This window comes from Beta vulgaris, chromosome 6 (genome assembly GCF_026745355.1).
Source record: "Beta vulgaris subsp. vulgaris cultivar EL10 chromosome 6, EL10.2, whole genome shotgun sequence".
Taxonomy (NCBI): Eukaryota; Viridiplantae; Streptophyta; class Magnoliopsida; order Caryophyllales; family Amaranthaceae; genus Beta; species Beta vulgaris.
The window spans coordinates 43,030,632-43,054,166 of NC_079207.1; the positions used below are offsets into that span (position 1 = coordinate 43,030,632).

At 36.3% G+C, this 23,535-nt stretch overlaps 1 protein-coding gene and 1 long non-coding RNA gene across 2 annotated transcripts; one reads left to right on the top strand and one right to left on the bottom strand.

The window, feature by feature from the left end:
* The first annotated feature begins 2,575 nt into the window (after window positions 1–2,575).
* Window positions 2,576–3,244, top strand: LOC104896913 (uncharacterized). Its single transcript, XM_010683701.2, has one exon. It carries the CDS (start codon window positions 2,576–2,578, stop codon window positions 3,242–3,244), a length of 669 nt encoding a protein of 222 aa, XP_010682003.2.
* Window positions 3,245–15,565: 12,321 nt separating this feature from the next.
* On the bottom strand, window positions 15,566–17,832 carry LOC104896892 (uncharacterized). Its single transcript, XR_790544.4, has 4 exons — window positions 17,587–17,832; window positions 17,441–17,507; window positions 17,246–17,340; window positions 15,566–15,772 (listed from the first exon to the last, which is right to left on the bottom strand). It is a non-coding gene; the product is annotated as an uncharacterized LOC104896892 (long non-coding RNA).
* Window positions 17,833–23,535: the final 5,703 nt, after the last annotated feature.

Sequence of the window (23,535 nt, forward strand, 5' to 3'; positions counted from 1 at the left end):
GGCCATGATATTCTACATGTTTTCCGTCATCTTGCACGAGTGAAAGCCCTCAAAATCCAATAAAATTCCCCTATGATCCCAACAACCACACCAAATGATGTGAATTTGAAGGCTATCCTTTGAGTTCTTGATTAAAATAATGAATAATATTGAACCAAGAAAGCAATTCTTGAGCAATATTAAGGTGTAAAGTCGAGTTCTTTAACACTTAGTCACACGTTTTATGATTGATAATAACTAGGATATGAAACTATCAAATCCTAACCAAACTTTGATAATAACTAGGGTTGCATTCACTTCTAAAGCTTTGGATTTTCTCCTAAAACGTTAATTCCACAAGGTATAGGTTAAACTCAAAACAATACTCTACCTTTATTCATTATAATATTCGAACTATATAAAACATAATAGAGTCCTAACTCTAATGCAACTAACAAGCTTAAAGATAAAGCACAAACCCAACAAGATAAAACATCCTAGCTAGCTCACGCCTAAACACATAAACACATGCCTATATTAAAAGATAAACCAAGAAGGATCCTAATAAGACTCAATAACAAAGGAATTAGACTCATAAATGTAATACAATTCCTTCATCACTTAAACACCTAAAATATAGAGTTAGAAGAAAGCAATTAAAATACATAGTCTCTTAACAAAACTAGCAAAGTGTCCTAACAAAACTAAGACTCATCACCAACATGCTACTCATCCATGCATCACTTAGTTGACTTTGGGTAGAGAGACTCCCTTATTAAGAACTGCTCTAATTCCAACTCCACTTGTATCACATTCAACTTCGAACACTTGATTAAAGTCAATAAAAGGATAGGATAGGTGCTTCACCTAGTGATGTGAATTTAAAACCACCTTCTGATGCAATAGCATCAACTATGAACCACGGTATTCTAGTTCAACAAGAAAATCAAGGGAAAATGGTGAAAGAAGTTCAGTTCATAAGCTTAACAAGCATAGTTTTTCCTAAAACACTTCTTAAGCACCTTGATTAGGCTAATCTTTTCTTAATTTCCCTTAAACAAGGTTAATTAATGCTAATGATACTCATAATCATTATTAAGTATTGCTAATCAAGTTTAATTGATTATTAATTAGCTTGATTAGGGTAATTAGTTAAGCTAATCTTGATTAGGGCAAAGCTGTTTTTGTTCCTAAGTAATCCGATTTTTGTAAGGGCTTAAAGGAATCTTATTTATGAAAATTCAAGGCCACCTCATGCTTAAAGATGACCTCAAGGATGTATAGTAAAGCCAGATGATCTTCACATGGGCTTTGAAGCAACAACAAATGAGAAAGGAGAGCTTCATAGTGAAGGATGTTGAACTGCAGCTACTACATGTCTAAGCAGCCCCTTTTTCTTCAATCATGGGCAATGCTTTTCCCTTCTGCAACTGGCTTGAAATTGTGAACATATTTTGTTTAAGATATGTCTTTTATTTTCCTATAGGCTAGTTCTCCGTATTCCAACGTCCTATAGGGTAACTGAGCTAATTATTAGGAGAAGTACAGAAAAAGTTTTATTTTCTGCTTCTATTATTTTATTGCTTTAGTAAGGTCAGCAAATGATGTAGGCTTCATAGGCGCCAATTCAGAGGAAGAGGTGGATGAACGTGAAGAAAGATCATCAAAGAACACATACAATGATGATCGTGGCTTAAAGTTGGATGACTACACTGGAGATAGCAATCCAACAGACTTGTTGGTGTGGATTCGACAACTAAAGAAGATATGTGACTATAGGGGCTTTGATGACAAGAAAAGATTCAAGATTGCCTCTATAAGACTCACACAATATGCTGGAATTTGGCTTGAAAGCTTGAAGGCACAATGTGCCAAGAAAGGTAAAGAAAAGCTATGTAGTTGGGCAAAGCTAAAAGAAAAGCTTAAAGAGAAGTTATTGCCTAGTGATTATGAACAAAAATAGTTCACAAGACTCTCTACTATAAGCTAAGACACACTTAGTGTACATGAATACACCATGGAATTCGACAAACTAGGCCTTATATGTGACATAGAAGAGAAACAACAACAGAAGATTGCAAGATACATCAAAGCCTTGAACCGCCATATTGCCAAGAAAGTGGAAGTATCCACTTAGCACTCCTTCCAGGATGTGACTAAGTTGGTTAAAAAGTTCGAAGAACATGACAAGGAAGAGAGGCCTAAGAGCTCTTACATGCCTAAGTATGACTTTAATGTTAAGGCCAAGGCTGTAGCTTCCTATTCAAAGTGATATGAAGGACCTAAGAACCTCACCCCACCTAAAGAAGATAGTAGAGTTAAGAAGCCTAAGGTTGTTGTGCCTAAGGACAAATTTGAAGAGATGAGAAAGTGCTTCAAGTGTCAAGGAAGGGGGACACATAACAAACAATTATCCTAACAAAAGTGCCCTCACCATGAGATAATCCATAGCTTTGCAAGAAGAGGAGGATGTCTATGAATTCATCCCTGAAGAAGAGCAACACTTAGGGGAAGCGAGGAAGATACTTTTGTTGAGGATGATGCAAGGCTAGTAGGGGTCATAAGGCGCACCTTACATGTCAACCATACACCTAGCATGGATCAAAGGGAGAATCTTTTCCACATTAGAGGCAAGGTAGACTGTACATGTAATGTGATAATAGATAGTGGTTCTTGCACTAAAGTTATTGCATCTAAGGTTGTGTCGAAACTAAACTTAGCCACAAGGGCACACCCTAAGCCATATAAGTTGAGTTGGCTAGATGATAGCACTGGCACGAGGGTGAAGAAACAAGCTCTAATTGCATTCTCTATAGGGGGTTATAAGCATGAATTATGGGGTGATGTATTGCCTATGAGTGCGTGCCATCTTTTGCTTGGAAGACCATGTCAGTTTGATAAAAAGGTCATCCATGAGGGGGACTCTAATGTGTATTTTGTGTTGGTTGGTTCTGAGAGGGTTCTATTGCATCTCTTAGCTCCTTATACAGTGGCGCCAAAGCAACCACCTAAGATACAAAGTTACTTTCTATCTTCAAGAGAGTTTGAACAAGAAGTGGAGGAAGAAGGTTGTGCTTATGCCTTGGTTGTAAGACATGTTGCCACAAGTGTCAAGACTCCTAGCAATGATAAGCTCGAAGCCTTGATGAAGGAGTTCGAAGATGTCTTTTCTGAGGATCTACCACAAGGACTACCACACTTGAGAGGCATAGAACATGTTATTGATCTTGTACCTGGCACCCCTTTGCTAATAACCTGCTTATAGATCTGATCTAGTGGTATCTAGGGAATTACAACGCCAAATTGAGGACCTAATTGAGAAGGGCTATGTAAGGGAGAGCATGAGTCCATGTGCCGAGCCAGCTTTACTAGTTCCTAAGAAGGATGGTACATGGAGGATGTGCATAGATAGTAGAGCAGTGAACAACATTACAGTCAAGTATAGGTTTCTTATGCCTAGATTGGAGAATATATTGAATGAGTTACATGATGCATCAATATTTTGTATGATTAATGTTTGAAGTGGCTACCACCAAATGAGGATTAGAGAAGGTGATGAGTGAAAGACAACATTCAAGACCAAGCAAGGATTTTATGAGTGGATGGTGATGCCATTTGCCTTATGCAATGCGCCAAGTTCCTTTATGAGGTTGATGACGGAGGTAATTCGTCCTTTATATAGCAAGTTTGTGGTTGTTTACTTAGATTATATACTTAAAAATAGCTAAAATGTGGAGGAACACTTGCTGGACTTGCGTAGCTTATTCACGAAGCTTAGAGAACAATAACACTATGATAAGATGGAGAAGTGTGAGTTTCTAGTACCTAGAGTGCCGTTTTTGAGGTATATTGTGTCACAAGAAGGAGTTCATGTTGATCCTGAAAAGGTGAAGGCTATTTCTTCTTGGATAGCACCTAACAATGTCCTTGAGTGTAGAAGCTTTCATGGACTAGCATCATTTTATAGGAGGTTTATTAAAAACTTCTCTTTTATCATGGCACCTATCACAGAGCTATTGAATAAAGGAGAGTTTACTTGGACTTCCTCAGCACAGTAAGACTTCGAAGATGTCAAAGGTAAGCTATGTTGTGCTCTTATTTTAGCACTTCCAGCTTTCCACAAGTTGTTTGAGGTGGAGTGTGATGCAAGTGGTGTAGGGATTGGTGTTGTTCTCTTACAAGAGAAGCGTCTAATTTCATGTTTTAGTGAGAAATTGAGTGGTGCTAAGCTCCATTACTCTAACTATGATCGAGAATTCTATGCAATTGTACGTGCCTTGGATCATTAGTCACACTATTTGAGACCAAAGCCTTTCATACTTCATTCTGATCATGAAGCTTTGAAGTATATCCATGGACAACAAAAGCTCAATCATAGGCATGCTAAGTGGGTGGAGTTTCTCCAATCTTTCACATTTTGTTAAAAGTACAATGAAGGTAAGGCAAATATGGTGGCAGATGCATTATCTAGACGTTCCTACTTATTGACAATTATGCATGCACAAGTGTTAGGGTTCGAGCATTTGAAGGAATTATATAAAGAAGATGCTGATTTCGGGGAGAAGCTAGCTCATCCAGAGGGTCTATATGTGGTTCATGAGGGTTTCCTATTCAAAGAAAACAAGTTATGTGTGCCTAAGTGTGGCGTGAGAGTCCTACTAGTAAGGGAGGTCCATAGTGGAGGTGTGGCTGGTCATTTTGGAGTGCAAAAGACTCTTAATACTCTTCAAGAGAATTTCCATTAGCCACACATGATCAAAGATGTTCACTTGGTGGTTACATATTGTGCTACTTGTCAAAAGGCTAAGAGTACCTTTCATAAGGGTGTCTATACACCTTTACCAGTGCCTGACAAACCTTGGGATAGTGTGAGCATGGATTTCATAGTAGGGTTACCTCGTACTCAAAGGGGGAAGGATACCATAATGCTAGTTGTGGATCATTTCTCTAAGATGGTTCACTATGCTCATATGCATAAGACTGATGATGCAACACATGTAGCTGACTTATACTTTAGAGAGATTATTAGACTACATGGTATACCAAGGAGCATTGTATCTGATAGGGATTCTAAATTCCTAAGTCACTTTTGGAGGTGTTTGTGGCGCATGGTTGATACTAAATTGCTCTTTAATATTTGTCATCACCCCAAACAAATGGCCAAACTGAGGTCAGCAATTGAACTTTGGGGTCTTTATTAAGAGGCTTGATAAGTAAGACACAAAAGGATTGGGACATCAAGCTTGCTCATGTAGAGTTTGCTTACAATAGGGCACATTTATCTACTACATCTCATTCTCCATTCGAGGTAGTGTATGGTGTGAACCCTTTACTTCCTATTGATTTTGTTGCTATGCCTAAGCATGATATACATACGAATGTAAAGAAGAGGTTGGACGCATTTAACAAGATTTGTGAGCAAGTAAAGGCTAGGATTGAGAAGATGAACATCCAATACAGACAAGGGCTAACAAAGGGCCCAAACAACATAGATTCAAAGTTGGTGATCTTGTGTGGATACATTTGAGGAAGGAAAGGTAACCTAGAAAAAGGAAGAACAAGATCATGGCTCGAGCAGATGTTCCATTTGAGGTAATTGGAGTCATTGAAGATAGTGCTTACAAGATAGACATGCCAGATGAGTTTGGAAATGTGAGTGCTACTTTCAATGTGGGTGATTTGTCTCCTTACTATGATGATGAGAATTTGAGGGCAAATTCGTTTGTGGAGGGGGAGAATGATATGGGTGCAAAGGCACTTGTTATACATGAGCCTATCGACTTGATCATGGACACTCTAAGGTTTGAACGCAAGGGAATGAAGCAAGTCTTGGCATGTGTGGTGACATGGACCATGGAAGGTGGCGTGGGAATGAAGTAAAGAGGAGTCCTAGTTCTGCTAGGATTACTTCTTACTTGCTACATAGAATCCTAGTTTTGTTAGGATTGCTATGTTATTATCTATCTATATACATATATCTAGTAGATATATAGGATAAAAATGTGATGTACATGTTATCTTAGGCGTGTGATTATAGGATAGGATTACCTTAGCTCTTATCTTGTTGTTAGTTTAATTCTTATCCTAGTTTTATGCTTATCTTTAGTCGAACATGTACCCTATACAAGGGGCGTTTATTTCATTAATAATACATAGAATTTATTTGTGTTTTAAACATCTTGTGATTATTGTTTTGCTTGTGAGCTTAACTAATCAAACGATTAAATACTTTTCAGGAGTGTTAAGTTTTTAGTGCTAAACATCTTAATTTCAGGAGTGATTTTAAGAAGTGTTTAGATTCTTGTATTCGAATTTCAGGAGTGATTTTGGATCAAGAAATATCCCCTTTGTTCGGCTAATATCATTGAGTGTTCGGATTCTTGGAATTAATTTCGATAACATTCTTATCCATACTTAATTATTAAGCTATTTGGTTTAGTAATCATATCAGTTTGGGCTTAAGGATTGTATTTAGGATGTTTGTGTTATGATTTGAATGCTCTTAAACAACCTCAAGCTCTGATACCAAATGATACATAAAGACTTAGACAACAAGAGCATTCAAAATCGCAAATAACAAAGGATAGAAAAATCGTATCAAACCGGTTCGAATGAACGAACAACCACCACTTCCACAATCCAATGTACCACCAATCAAGACTAAATTATAACAATGAGCTTCTAGTTTAAGTCTACTTTGATTTTAAATCACTAATCAAACCATTAAAAACTTTTCAGGTGTGCTAAGTTTTTAGTCCTAAACATCTTAATTTCAGGAGTGATTTTAGGAAATATTTAGATTCTTGTGTTCATGTTTTAAGGACTGATCTTGGATCAAGAATTATCCCCTTTGTTCGACTAATATCATTGAGTGTTCGAATTCTTGGAGTTAATTTCTTCAAGCTTCTTATTCATACTTAATTATTAAGCTATTTGGTTTAGTAATCATATCACCTTTCAAAGTAATAGAGAAGATGAACAATAATGCCTACAAGATAGAATTGCCAGATGAAATGGGTAACATCTCTGCAACATTCAATGTTAGTGATTTAGCTCCCTATATTGCAGATGAATTTGAAATAAAGAAGACCTTTTCGAACCTGGGGAGAATGATGCATGAGCATCTACTACGCACCAAGGTCTTCTAGTTCAACAAGAAAATCAAGGGCAAATGGTGAAAGAAGTTAAGTTCATAAGCTTAATAAGCACGATTTTTCGTAAAACACTTCTTAAGCACCTTGATTAGGCTAATCTTTTCTTAATGTCCCTTAAATAAGGTTAATTAATGCTAATGATACTCTTAAACATCATTAAGTATTGCTAATCAAGTTTAGTTGGTGAATAATTAGCTTAATTAGGGTAATTAGTTAAGCTAAACTTGATTAGGACAAAGGTAATCCGATTTTTTAAGGGCTTAAAACAACCTTATTTATGAAAATTCAAAGCCACCTCATGCTTAAAAATGACTTCAAGGATGTCTAGTAAGGCCAAATGATCTTCACATGGGCTTGGAAGCAACAACAAATGAGAAAGAAGAGCTTTATAGTGAAGGATGTTAAACTGTAGCTACTACACATCCCAACATCCCCAATTTCTTTAGTTTTGGGCAAAGCTTTTCCCTTATGCAAATGACTTGAAATTTTGAAAATATTTTTTTGAGATATGGATTTTAATTTCCTCTAGGCTATTTCTCTGTATTCCAACTTTTTATAGGGTAACTTAGCTAATGATTAAGAGAGGTACATAAACAATTTTCTTTTTTGCTTTTCTTATTTTATTGCTTTAGTTAGGTAAGCAAATAGCGTCCTTTTGGGATGATTTTTGAACATGTTGTAGCTTAATATGTCTAGTTTGTAATGCTTTTGGAATCAGATAATTCCAGTGCATATTGAAACTTTTATGCTAAGTGTACTAAGCTATGTGCCTAGTGTATCTTTTGGTCGGTTTTGACCAACACATAAACCTTTGTAATTTTGGTCATCTAAACATTGAATTAGTGATTAAAACTCAAAGTATACTTAAACTAGAAGCTCATTGTTATAGTTTAGTCTTTATTGGTGGTACATTGGATTGTGGAAGTGGTGGTTGTTTGTTCATTCGAACGATTTGATACAATCATTATATCCTTTGTTCTTTGCAATTTCAAATGCTCTTGTTGTCTAAGTCTTTATGTATCACCTTCCCAAGAGTTGGAGGATGGTTTTAAAATCAAAGAACAAGAACACTCTCGTATTTAGGATAAATGACCAAATTACAAGACAAAATCAATGATTTGGGGTCTTAGGCCAGAGATAAGACTCACCCAATCTCTTGTAATCTTATCACTCAAGAGTCACTCAAAGCAATAAGTATTACGTTCAAACTTGAGACTAACTCAAAGGAAAAAATATAAACACAATGGTTTTTTTATTATGATCAATCAAAATTGATCTTTCTCATATCATAAGCTCTCTCTTTATAGGATATAGGAGCAACAAGGCAACAAAAACTCTTAAAAAAAACCCCTCAAAACAGTCCAACTTAGACAACTTTTGGGAGTTATAAAACCCCCTTAAAATCGTAATTGATGCTTAATCAATGTACTGTTATAAAGCTTGTTAAAGCAGCATATGATCATCCTAAACCTCTTAATCACACACTTAACATACTAACACATGCCTAAATATTACAAGTAATCTCTAAGCTTCATTTTATGCTTAAAATAAAACAACAAAAGCAAATAGAAAATAGAAACCCTAATAGAACTTAGGCCTTTAATAATCACATCCAACTTGTATCCTTGTAATTATTATTGCATAGTTGGGTCTTCAAACAATCATCCAAGTAATGCATAATCATGTCAGACTCATATTTGGTTCATCCCCCCTTTAATTTCTTTGAAAAAAATTTGCCCTCAAATTAGGATCATCCAAGCAAAGAGATACACTTTTCAAATGAAATGGAGGACTTACACTCTTCAGTATAGACACATCACAAAGAAAATACTTGGCATTCTCAAAAGGTGTTGTTGTATCACCCCATTTGAAATCTTCCTTTCTCAACAATTTGGTGAATGGACTCATGAAAATAGTAAAGTACTTATTGAACCTCTTATAAAAGAACGCCAAAGCATTATTAACCACTCATACACCCTATGTTTTATTTTAGAATCCATTTTACATGTAACCCGCTCTTGAGATCTCTTTTGATGGTAATTTTTCCTTAAGTCTATTTTTGAAGAGACTAAGATACCACCTAATTCATGCACTTTGTTGTTAAGCTTGTTACTCATTTTTGAGGCACATCTATGGGCTATCTTGTTGGGCAAATCAAGAAAGTCAATGCCATGTTCAATGTCTTTTATAAGAAAGAGAACTTTGGGCATGTGATTTTGTAATATCTTCTATATACTTCTCTAAACAACTCATTCAAAGGAGGTCAGTCATTCCAAGTAGTACCATTTTCCTCTTTGGCTCCCATAACCAAGTCATCCCCTATCCCATTTTTTCCACTATCTTTTCATTCTCATTATAAATTACAAGATAGTTGCTTTTCTCTTTTTCTTTTTTATCAACTTTAGGGGGTAGGGTGATGGAGGACCATCTCCAACCATGGGTCTGAAACTAATTTCCATGGTGGCCTTGACTTTGCGTGGGGTCTTAAATTCTTTAAGTCCTTCTATGTCCATTGTTGAAGAGTCCATATTACGCTTGGTTAGTTAATATCCTTGGTTTTATTTCCTTGGTTTCATTTTCATTAAAATGTCGAGTTGTAAGAGTCTTAGTGTATTTAGGAGTTTTTGTTTCCTTTGTTATTTATTTTGGTTATTGTTGTTGTTTTGTTTGTTAAGTCATTAAGTCATGTAATAGCCATGAAGAACGTGCTTAAGTGTAGCCAAGGAGTTGTTGAACTCAAGTCCAAGTATGCAACACGCAAAGAGGAGATGTGCTGTGAAAATAGGAGCTAACTCCTACCTTTGTGGCACCTTAACTAAATTAATGTGCAACAAGGAAGGAGTGGTTCTTGGTGCCCATTTTCAAGGAGCATGAGTTTTAATTAGGACATGCAACATCAAGAGGTTGAGAAGCATATTCTCCACCCCAAGACATGCTTATATTCATGGAAGAAGTTCAGCTAGAAGTAGAGTAAGTTGGAGCATAAACCAACGGCTAATTAGCCTTCTTTTGGACATGTTTTCTACACGTTCTATCATGTACTTAGTGGATGTTATTTCCCTTTTATTTTTGCATATGTCTTTTGTTTAGAAAATCAGACAAGTGGATATTATTAAGACTTGCATAAATACCAATGAATGAAATGAGAATGACAATCAAGTTTTATGACCAACATATACAAGTGTGTATTAAACATTTGTTTTTATTTGGCGTTTCTTGGATCGGAAAGTTATAAGAAATTCGTCCTTTGCATAATTAAGCTTGGCAAGTTAATTTGTGATCTTAGGAAGTTCTAAGTTCATTGAGTTGTGTTTCTATATCTCATTGAAGTTATAAAAATTGCCCAAGTTAGGGAAGCTTCGGTTCTTCCTTAGCTTGTTTTATCTTAACTTTTGTATGCTCCTACTTGTATGTACAAGTATACATCATAAAATAATCTAAACCAGTTTACAATTCTAGTAAATACAATATATCCAATTCCGAATTGCAACAGCCTCAAAAGCCTTCGCGGAGCAACACTAAGAGAGAATAGGAGCACTAATAACTATTAAATACATAAATAGGTTATAAATAATTAATAGCTAACTATTACAACGTCGAGCGTCCTCACTTCAGAAACACATATAACACCTCTCCAACTTGTAACAGCTTCAACTTGTAAAGTATGAGCTTAGGACTTCAGCTTGAAACATTTTGGATACTGCCACCCACCAAAGTGAATGACATAACAACATACAAACACATCAGCAAAGTTGAGTACTAAACCCGTAAATAAGATTAACATAGGCTTTGGTGACTTTTACTTGAAAACGACTCTCAATAATCATCATGCTCATATTAATCACACATGTCATAATAATGGATTGTATTAGTCATCTCGGACACATACATGAAATGACATTATTCAATTCCCATGATAGTACACCTTCGTTCATATGATAATGTTATATTTCAACTATAAGAATCAAAATATAAGAATGATTTGATAGAAGTAGCTTAGCCAAAAATCGACTTAGATAAAGATACACCACTAAGTTGATCAAAGGTTCCTTAGTTCAGCACTTAAGCTATGAGTTAAGCTAGCAAGCGGCAAATCAATTAATGCATGTATTAATCGAAGTAAAGCAAACAATACTCATGTTTTGCATAAAAGTCATGTCTTTCTCATTAAGTTCAATGTCCTATTTATACATGCCCTTATGTCCATTTGATCTCAAAAATTAAAACAAACTACTTTAGGTTCAACTAAGCTTTGAAGAGATCGTCGAGGTAGAGTGTGATACATCTGGAGTTCGCATTGGTGCGGTCCTCTCTCAAAATGGACGCCCATAACTTACTTTAGTGAGAAACTACACGAAGCTAAAAGGATGTATTCTACCTATCACAAAGAGTTATATGCTCTTGTGAGGTCCCTTGACCATTGGCGACACTATTTGATTGCCAAAGAGTTCATTTTGCACTCGGATCATGAGGCCCTCAAGTATTTGCAAAGCCAACAAAAACTTCAGCCACGCCATGCTAAGTGGGTAGAGTTTTTGCAAGCTTATCACTTTGTGATCAAGCACAAGTCCGGAAAGATGAACAAGGGTGCTAACGCCTTGTCAAGAAGGTACTTGTTACTTACTTCTCTTAGAAACCAAGTCATTGGTTTGGAGGTATTGAAGGAAAGCTATGTTGATGATCTGGATTTTGGTGAAATCTTTGCAAAAGGTCAAGCTCATGCTAATGGAGATTATCATGTCTATGATAGATTTCTATTTAAGAACAAGAGACTATGCGTCCCTAAACATAGTGTGAGGGAATCACTCATTCGAGAATTCGATGAAGGTGGCCTTGCTGGACTATTTGGCATTGAGAAGACTACACATTGGTGAGTGATTATTTCTTTTAGCCTAGATTAATGAAGGATGTCGAGTACATAGTGAAGAGGTGTGTGGCTTGTCAACACGCCAAGGGTCACTCTCTTCCTCATGGCCAACACTTACCTCTTCCTACACCCCAAGCACCATGGGAGGACATAAGCCTTGATTTTGTCACGGGGCTCCCTAGAAACAAAGATGTTGTGACGGCAGTGGTTGACAGGTTCTCGAAGATGGATCATTTCATTCCTAGCCATACTCCTTATGATGCGGTTCAGACAACTCTATTATACTTTAAAGAGGTGGTTCGTTTACATGGAATTCTAAGATGCATGGTGAGTGATCGAGAGATGAAATTCTTACATTGCAGAAGAAGATGGGAACCAAGTTGAATTTAGCACATCATGTCACCCCCAAAGCGATGGCCAAACTGAGGTAACTAATCGAACCTTGAGAACTTTTTTACGGGCTCTAGCTACTAAGAGTCCAAAGAAATGGGAAGAAATGCTACCTCATGCTGAATTTGCATATAATAGGGTGCCTCATAAGATTTTTAGCTTGAGTCCCTTTGAAGTTGTCTATGGGATCAATCCCTACACCCCTCTTGATTTTGCGTCCCTACTAATTCGAGACAAATTTAGCAAGGAGGCTGATGAACGAGCCAAAGAGATCAAGAAGCTCCATGAGCTTCTGATAGAAAGAATCATCCATGCTAATGAGAAGATTAAGCAACGAATTCACAAGAGAAGGCGAGATGTTCAATTCTCCTCTGGTGATTGGGTATGGATTCACCTAAGGAAGGAACGTTTTCCTTCTAAAAGGCGTTCAAAGCTAAGTCCTAGAACCGATGGTCCCTTCAAGGTCCTTGAGAAGATCAATCCTAATGTCTACAAGATTGAATTACCAGGTGATTATGATCTGTCTTCTTCTTTTAAAGTTTCAGATCTTACTATATATTCTATGAAGATGAAGGTCATCTTCCAATTTTGTGGTCAAACTTTTCACGACAAGGGGTGTATGTTGTAGATGGTGTCGAAGCTGCTCCACCATTGATGGCTGTCAAAGATACGAAACTCATCCATTTTGTGGTGATTGTATCTTCCTTATTAAACTTGATGAGTTAGATGCTTCTACTAGAGGAGTCTTTAATTTGATTCATTAAGTTATATCATTTACATTGTTGTTCTTTTTCCTCGAATAAGTTGGAAAGTTCGTCCTTAAATCCATAGGAGTGTCTTATTTTTCTTTTAGTTATTTCGTTCATAACATGTATTTTATGTTAGGTGTTTTGAGATGTATTATTTTATTTACTTATGAAGTCTTGAAAATCCTTGTAATCTCGACATTTTTGTAGCTTAGGATGAATTAAACACAGCTTAAATGAAGCTACAAATAAGAACAAGGAAGTAGGAGAGTGCAGCGTTTAGGCGGCTGAAAAATAGTTGTTTGTTAAGTTCCGCAATCACGCGTTCAAAGGCAACAACATTCCCTACTATTTAAGTGTGCGAGAGTGGAGCTTTGAGTGCTTGAACAACAGCTTTAAGGCATGCACAAGGAGGAAGTAAAGTGCCACGGTTGTAGGAGAAGTTACCCTTGAAGCACGTTGGCAATTAGCCGTTTGTGGCTTAGTTAGCTGCCCACTTCTACCATGTTTTAATTCATGTTCAAACATGTAGTAGTGGCTGTTAATTTTCTTTAATTATTTTGCTTTAGAAAATCATAAAATTAAGTTGTAACAAGCCCTATATAAATCGGACAAAGTGAATGAAATGGATATGACTTTTATGACTTAACAAAAACCGAGTGCTTATCCTTTCGCTAATTACTTTGTTCTTGAATTAGAATTCAAGTGTTAGTACCTAGGCTTGACTAACCTTGGCAAGTTAGTTTGTGTTCTTAGGAGATTTTAAGTTCCTTAGTGGTGTGACTTATCTAAGTAACTCAAACGGGAGCCATTCATTTGAACTTGCAGATTCAAGTGTTCAAGTGTTTCCTATTGTTTCTTCTTATGTAATTTGAGTATTACTCTAATTATACAACACAACCTAAGAAAGTATTTAAAGATAGCTTGGCGGAGTCAAATCTATGCATGCATCATACTCCCCTTCTTCAAAAGAACTTATTCTCAAGTTTGATCAGCAAAGCAAGGTACTAAGTCCTATGAAGGAAATGTAGCACGCACTCCATCCCCCAAAAGCACCTTGTATGTATCATAACCAATCCGCTCAACAATATCGTCAAGTGGCTCACCATGTTTATGACTAACATGGAGTTTTTGTGCTGAAAGTGAGAGCCACACCTTGTCACCAACATCAAATGTAGTACCCTTCCTCATTTGCAGCATTTGATATTGTCTTTCCCCCTTTGTAGCAGCCGTTTTGATATGGATGCAAAGTCACTTGTTATCCATGAACCTATTGACTTGATCATGGACACTCTAAGGTTTGAAATGAAGAGTAAAAAATCAAGTCTTAGCTTGTATGGTGACATGGAGCATGGAAAGAGGAGGTGAAGAGGATTCCTAGTTCTGTTAGGATTACTTTTGTTGCTACATAGAATTCTAGTTCTATTAGGATTGCTATGTTATTATATATCTAGTAGATAGATTTTATGTTTTTATAAAACAAACATGTGCTTGTACATGTTATCTTTAGGCGTGTGATTTTACTAATTAGATTAGGATAAGTTTATGTTTTCCTAGTAGAATTAGCATAGATCTTTTATCTTTTCCTAGTTGGATTAGCATAGGTTATACCCTCTATATAGGGGCCGTGATTTTCAATAATAGATAGTTTAATTTTGTGTTTTATACATCTTCTTGACTGTTTGCTTGAGAGCTTAACAAATCAAACCATTAATAATTCTTCGGGTGTGTTGAATTCTTAGTGTTAAACATCTTAAATTCAGGATTGTTTTTAAGAGTGTTTAGATTCTTTTATTCAAGTTTCACGAGTGATCTTGAGTGAATAAATATCCCTAGTGTCGACTTTATACTTGTTGATCGAAGTTCTTGAAGTCTTTTCTTCAATATTCTTATTCATAACTTGATTATTAAGCCTATTGGTTTGGTAATCATATCAAGTGGTATCACACTAGTGGAAAAAAACATCAAGTGCTTTGGTTAAAAATGATACAAGTGCTCCGTATTTCACCCGTAGCAGACCCCATACGAGCACTTGAGCATTTTTCAAGTGCTCCGGTTAATAATCAGAGCACTTAATTTTACAAGTGCTTCTGTTGCACTAACAACCGGAGCACTTGATGTTGTTTAATTGCTTAGACTAGATCAAGTGCTCCGGTTGATAAGAGACAACCGAAGCACTTGTGCTTCATGTGCTCCGATTGTTATAATCAACCGAAGCACTTGTTGTATTTTTTTTTTTTTGTAAAAAAAAAAACCAGTGCTAGTATTATTACCTTCCTAAAAGTGTATATTACAATTTACAATAGAGCGCCTGCAGCCTCATTTTCACCACCATACTTAACCTTTTCTTGCCCTTCATATATCACCAACATAATATGTACAATGATACAAAAAAGTGCACATGAAATTCAAAATCCAACAAAGAAACATTCTAAATTAAAATACGTACTATTATTATATATATATACAGTGTAGAATTGAGTTACAAAACATTACCATAGATTTAAAGTACGCGTTTACAACGTATTTAGAAATTAAATTCATAGACCACAATCGGTAACAAAGGAAGCAAACTTGTCTCGAACTTCATTGATTTCCTCAACAGCAAATGACTCCTCCCTTGGTGTGTTGTAAACCTAATAATTAATGAGATCAAATAAATACAATTATATATATATATATATATATATATATATATATATATATGTATATATATATATATATATATATATATATATATATATATATATATATATACCATAGCATGAAATTTTTGGTCACATTCTTTTCCATATGTTGTTTAAAAACTACTAGGACGACTACAAGTCTATAAGTTGATCGTTCTAGTCAAGTTTCTGCAAGTAAAGGCCATTTCAAAACTGTTTTATGTCAAATTCATCCATTTCGTACCATATAATGTAATTTTAGGTTACATTTTTATCTAATATGTGTTTTAAGGACTACTAGGACGATAACAATTCTAATTTGATCATTCTAGTCAAGTTTGTGCAAGTAAAGGTCGTTTTAGACCAGTTTAAGTCGTTTTGGGTCAAATTCATCCATTTTAAACCATAGCAAGTAATTTTAGGTTACATTCTGGTCTAATATGTTGTTGAAGGACTATTAGGACGATTACTAGTTTAATTTGATCATCCTAGTCAAGTATGTGCAAGTAAAGGCCGTTTCAAGGCCGTTTTCGGCTGTTTTGGGTCAAATTCATCCATTTCGTACTATATCATGTAATTTTACGTTGCATTCTGGTCTCATATGTTGTTTAAGGACTATTCGGACAATTACTAGTCTAATTTGATCATCCTAGTCAAGTTTGTGCAATTAAAGGCTGTTTCAAGGCCGTTTTAGGCTGTTTTGGGTCAAATTCATCCATTTCGTAATATATCATGTAATTTCAGGTTGCATTCTGGTCTCATATGTTGTTTAAGGACTATTAGGATAATTACTAGTCTAATTTGATCATCCTAGTCAAGTTTGTGCAAGTATAGGCTGTTTCAAAGCTGTTTTAGGCTGTTTTGGGTCAAATTCATCCATTTCTTACCATAACAAGTAATTTTAGGTTGCCATCTGGTCTCATATATTTTTTAAGGACTATTAGGACGATTACTAGTCTAATTTGATCATCCTAGTCAAGTTTGTGCAAGTAAAGGCTGTTTCAAGGCCGTTTTAGGCTGTTTTGGGACAAATTCATCCATTTCGTACCATAGCAAGTAATTTTAGGTTACATTCTGGTCTCATATGTTATTTAAGGACTGTTAGGGCGATTACTAGTCTAATTTGATCATCCTAGTCAAGTATGTGCAAGTAAAGGCTGTTTCAAGGCCGTTTTCGGCTGTTTTGGGTCAAATTCATCCATTTCATACCATTGCAAGTAATTTTAGGTTACATTTTATCTAATATGTTGTTTAAGGAGTATTAGGACGATTTCAACTCTAATTTGATTGTTCTAGTCAAGTTTGTGTAAGTAAAGGTGGTTTTAGGTCAAATTCATCTATTTCATACCATAGCATGTAATACATTATAGTCTAATAAGTTGTTTAAGGACTAATTAGGATGAAACTAAGTCATGGTTTATATGGGTACAGAATGTTACGAACCTTCTCAAGATCATTGACTTCCATGCAACAAGTATATCGAACATAAACCTCATCACGTAATAGCCGCAAGCAACTCCGTCTTGTTGTTATGTGCACTAAATTCAAAATTATTTTCAAAAAAATTATTCTCAACATGACGATCAATAAAATTAGGGAAAATAATAACTTAAAGATAGGACAATCAAAATCCTTTACCTTCACTGATTTCCATTGAGGAAGTGTGGCTCTTTTTGGACCACATCCACGTAATCTTTTCATCACACTACAATACCACATTTTATAATATTTACAATGTTATAATGTTAATAAAGAACAAAAAGGAAATGAAAATAAAACAATACCTATTCAATATGCTTTTGATTAGTAAGCCTCGGGGTGGTTCTTGACGCATAGAATCAAAATGGTATATTGTGTGAGTTGAAGGAGATATTACCAAGAGCATCCAATGGAGACTACAACAAAAAATTAAGTTCGACAATCATATGTATACCAACAATAGTTAGCCAAAATAGTATTATGAAAAGACATTATCAACTAGGTACTAAAACATACTCTTCAAGGTATGGGACCAAATACTTAGGGTAAGCTTCTACACTTACCACTGTATCTTCCCACAACGCCTTCTTCAAACCCTCTGACACCTCACTCCATTTAGCCAAAATGGAGATTTTGCGCATGCAAATGCCAACTTGTGTCCCATACTTCATACGCCACTTACCACATGGTTGACCAAGCCGCCTTGAGTTTGAGGAGCTGACACCATCTCATCCTCCTCTTGTATAGGGGCTGCATTATCGGTTTGTTTCTCACCTTTATCCTCCATCTCACCTTTATCCTCCTCCATCTCCGGATCATACTCGACATCATCATCATCACTAAGATCACGCTCTATTTCATCATTTCCAGTACCATTATCATGCTCCTTACTCCTGCATTTGCGTTTTGTTCCCTTCTTTGATTGGGTTTCATATGCCGTAGAATTAATTCCCAATTCTTGCATTTTCAATTTATTTTCCGCTATCCTCTTTTCTCGACACATTTCTCATAATCTCCCATCTTGAATGTCTACAATAAGAGTAGCTTCTGCATAAAGAGTTGATAGACATTCATATTAATAACAAAGAACTCAGCAATCCACTCGAAACATTGTACTCTCCAAGTGTTTTTCTTAATAACAAATAACACATTCCATAAGCCCTTCCCCAACAATAGAAAGGGAGGCGAGGAGGAATGAAATAAAAAGGGGGAGGGGGACAAGACACAATACAGAGAGAAAAATCAGATTCTAAAACTTTTTATGTTCAATGTCTTTGTCATCTCGTAACTTCTTTTAATCAGGATACTAGTTTATTGATTCCTATTGTTGCAGATATTTTAGAGTAGAGAGTTTGTTTCCTTGAAAGATGTATAGTTCTATATAATAGTAGATTTAGAATACTCCTAGGTTAGGTAGTAGGATTACATAGCTCATATAAAGACGTCGTGGATCATTGTTTTTTGTCATAATGAGATATGCCAAGGATTTGTGTTTTGCAACAGAAGGCAAGAATACAGAGACCAGAGTCAATGAGATGACATGCACAGACATAGACTAATTACAAACCTGATTAAAAAGAGTGGAAGCTTGGCAAGTATCAACCATTATCAAAAGCTCCTTGAATCTGCAAGAAATCAAAACCCGGTTACTTTAAAATCTTAAAGTTCTGAAATTCACATCTAATCATACTTACAAGAAACAACGTCTTTAGATCTAATAAGTTAATATCAACTTCATAAATCATATTCCAAGTAAGGATCAGATCTCAAAGCATTCACAATGTTTTGCAAGTCCATGTATGTCATCTAGATAATAGTCAAACATAGCATATAGTTCCTATGCCGAGTTTTGTAGTATGTCCACTTCTCAAACATAGTTGGGGTACACAATACTTGCTTCATGGAGAATTTCCTGTAGGGGATCACAGCTTTATAGAAACTGCAGACCAGTGACCCCCTAAAGTCCTTAAAGGTTAATCGACATTCCATGATGGATTCTATATCTTTCTTCTACCTACTTCATAGTGGGTTTATTTTTATAATGGCAAATATGCCATGAAAAACGTGATGAGAGCCTCATCAACGCGCAAATATGCGGAGAGATATGGAACTTAGAGGCTAAAGCACAGCAAATGGTTGGGTTGAGCACTGAGAGTTAAGTCCAGCAATTATCATTGGCAACTCAGAAAGAAAGAGAACATTCGTTACACCAAACAAACAAAGAGAAAAAGAGAGAAAGATTGAGAGTGTACTGGTAAATTGTAATGGCGGCAGGACTTCTTGTGGAATTAGCTGCAAAAGCCTTGGAACTCTTGGCAACATCAGCCTTTAAAGTGGCTGCTTCCTGGAGTGCTGCACCAGATGATATGAAGAAGCTTGAGAATAGCATCAGGATGATCCAAGCTCGAGTTCGTGATGCTGAGAAGTATCGGGAAGAGGAGGGCAGTGAGGTTATCAAATAGTGGCTTCGGAGGCTAAAGCTGGTGCTTTACCAAGCTGATGACTTGTTTGATCACATCCTCACTGTTGGTAACCAGAAACTGCGGAGAAAACAAAAGAAACAGGTACACTTCGGTTCCTTAAGGTCAAGCTCTCTTTTTTTAAACTGGAAAATGGCTCGAGAAATCAAGTGTATCAGAGAACAATTAGATGCCATCAAATCTGATATTGGTGGCTTGAACTTGAGGTCCTATGATCATGGATCACAGCATTCAGTGGCTCATTTATTGAAGAAAAGGGAAACAACTTCTTTTGTTAAAGCAGAAGATATTGTTGGGAGGCAGGATGATAAGAATGTGATAATTGAGATGCTTTTTTATCCCAGTTATGATGCGAAAAGGGTTACTGTGATTCCGATTGTGGGGTTTGGCGGACTTAGAAAAACCACTCTTGCTCAATTGGTTTTCAATGATGAGAGTGTTCGACAACATTTTGATCTTACTAAATGGGTGTGTGTGCCTGAGGTAGACAATCAAAAGGCAGTACTGGAGAAACTTTATGGGTGCTTCACTGGTGAGGAGTCTGGTAATAGCTCAGTAAATCAGATTAAATTGCAAATCCAAGATTCAATAAAGAACAAGAAATATTTTCCATGAATACAATAAGGGACCACCACTTTACTCTCATATACACTACTTTCGGGTCCAGCAATTATCTCTTTCCAATGGGTCAACCTTAAAGGAATAGACGGAGAGGTGCTAAAATGGTTACTACTCATAAGTCAGAACTAATTACAGTCAAACTATTGTAGTTCATATCTGCTAATACTTGTAACAGTGTTAGCACTTATTTCCAGTGATTGATTGGCAGGTGCTCCTTGGTCTATGGGGCATCTATTATGCAGGATTAGAATCTCAATGAGTACAGCCCAGATGACTCAAACACCAGGGAGAATCCGTAAAAGATAGTGGGTGGAAGATAGTGGGTGGAAGGCATTTCTCTATCATACTCTAATTTAGGTGCATGTGTGTTTTCAAAAATGTTTCCATTATCACTCTATATGCTAATAGTATTAAGGATGATTTGGCCGCCTGATCCATACTGTTGACACTGCTAGTTCTTGTACAATTCCTGTCCTAGCAGACCAGCCTGCCAGTGAATCAGTCTAGTCTGGTCTTGTTGAGCAATATTTTTATCAAAAACAAAAATATGCATTTATGCCTCAAATTCACACAATAATTCCTCAACAAATCAATCAAACATCTTCCATTGAACACAAATAACAAGCAAACAACTACAACACTCACAATACTACACACAACTATAGAAACTACAACTAAAAAACTTGCAATTACCAAAATCCAAATTCCTCCAAAATCATCACAGAAATGCAAAAAACTGAGAAAACAAAGATCAAAACCTCAGCAAAATCAGACTGGTGTCCAGGATTATGTTGTGACTCAGGGCGAATCTCGGTATCAGAGAAGCCCCTGCATCTGAATAGATAAACACAAGCTGTCAGAACTCAGAAACACAACAATGAAGTGATACAAATGTAAAAAATGAAAAGAGAATACAATTAGTAAAAAGATAATAGCAATTGCAAATATTATAGACATGCTACAACTAGGAGACAAGGGACACTATCACACTACTGCAATCACAGGTAAGCTCAAAAATTAATGGAACATAAACCTTTTTCAACCAATAAAGACTTTATAATAGGTGATTGCGAGAGTCAGAATACCTTCTTGTGCTACAAAAACAAAGTGAGGAGCAGACAAGCCTTTTTCAACCAATAAAGACTTCTTGTGCTGCTCAACAAGGCTGCAAAATCGAGAAGGCTACATTAGTTAGTTTTCAAATTCAAAGTATATTAAATTTCCACGTTACTCATTATATAAAATATCATATGAAAACGTCAAACTAACGTAGAGAGATTCCAAGATAGGAAATAGATAATTTGAGAATAGGAACCACAATAATATGCCTCGTATCAAGTAATAGAAGACGTATTCAAGAACTTGTATACATAATACCTTCTAAGACATCATTCTGAAGGGTCGACAAGTATCCCTTCCGTGTGATCTATGCGCATATAATTTGTGTCGACATCTGGAGTTATATCGATTTTGGGATTGATGAAGGGTGGGGTGTCCTCAAAAGCATCATACTCTTCCTCATCATCAACATCACCAACGCCAAGGATACTTCTTTTTCCTAGTACAACAATAGACCACTTAGGATCAGCAGGGTCTGTTACATAAAATACTTGCTTAGCATGTATTGCAAGTATAAATGGCTCGTCACTTTCACGCAAATGACCCAAGTCTACAAGTGTGAATCCACAAGGGTCATCATTTCTTACGCAACGCCGATTATTACCTAACTACTTGCAACAGAAGAGACCAACCTTGAAACAAGAATAGTTAAGCTCCCATATTTCTTGAATTCGCCCATAGTATAACAGTTCATCCACCGGATTCTGATCCTTAGCGCTCGCATAAAATGCAATGATGCCAAAACAGAACACCACTATTTTGCACTGATGAGGACTTTTGATCTCGACCTTCAGTCCAAAATGTAAATCCATTTACATCATAACCCTCATATTTGTTGACAGCTTCATGAGGACCAAATGCTAACCACTTAATAGTTTCAGATACATCATCTTGTTGTTGACATATTACTCGATCATGAAACCAATCAATAAATGTCTTATTGTGCAATTGCATCAATGCTCTATCCCCTTTAGAAGGATTTTATGCCCGTAGCACCTCCATATGCTCACCCAAATACGGACGTACTTCTGCAATGTGATGCAACACATACAGGTGTGCTTGTAAACGCTTATCTCTAGGAGGTGTGACTAATTTTGAGCCAATCGTACCCTGGCCTCTAAGTCTTCCATCATGGCGAGATGTAGGAAGTCCGATAGGTTGTGCACTAGACAAATACTCAGCTACAAAATTACCAACTTCGTCGCCCACGGTGCCTTGAATGATACTAGCTTCAGGTTGTGCAGGGTTCCTCACATTGTCTTGTAAATTACCCATTCGTCTTTCAAAAGGATAACACCACCTCAAAAACACGGGACCACACAACTTGATTTCGCAAACTAGATGGACGATAAGATGAACCATTATGTCAAAAAAGCAGGTGGAAAATACATTTCAAACTTGCAAAGAGTCTCTACAACATCGCTTGAAGAGCATCAAGTCTTGTCGGATCAAGCACTTTGCTACATATAGTGTTGAAAAATGAGCACAGTTTAGTTATAGCATACCGCACATGTTTTGGTAGTATTCCACGAAGGGCAATCGGTAAAAATACTTGCATCATGACATGACAATCATGAGATTTCATGAGCCTTAACTTCAACTACCATTTAAGGATACAAATCTTTTCATGTTAGATGAGTATCCCGATGGAGCTTTGATGTCATACAAAGACTCGCGAAAAATCCGCTTGTCTTCCTTGGATAACGTATAGCAAGCTGGAGGCAAATAATTCCTATTATCGACCTTATTTTTGTTCTCTTTATCCTTAACCTTGTTCAGGTTTCTTTCTTCTTTAGATTTCTTCCTCTTATTATTGTCTTCATTAAGATTTATTTCTTCAGATTTCTTTCTCTTCCTACCTTCCCTATTCTGAGGCCACAGTTCTGGCCGAACTCCTATCTTTTCTAAGTACAACTGTGAGGCCTTGGTATCCTTCGTCTTACCAGGAATATTTATAAGTGTCGCAAGAATGGCATCATATACATTTTTTTCTATATGCATGACATCGAGACAATGTTTGACCCGGAGATTTTT

Coding starts and splice junctions, on each gene's coding strand:
- LOC104896913 (XM_010683701.2), top strand. CDS start 2,576: ATGGATCAAAGGGAGAATCTTTTCCACATTAGAGGCAAGGTAGACTGT.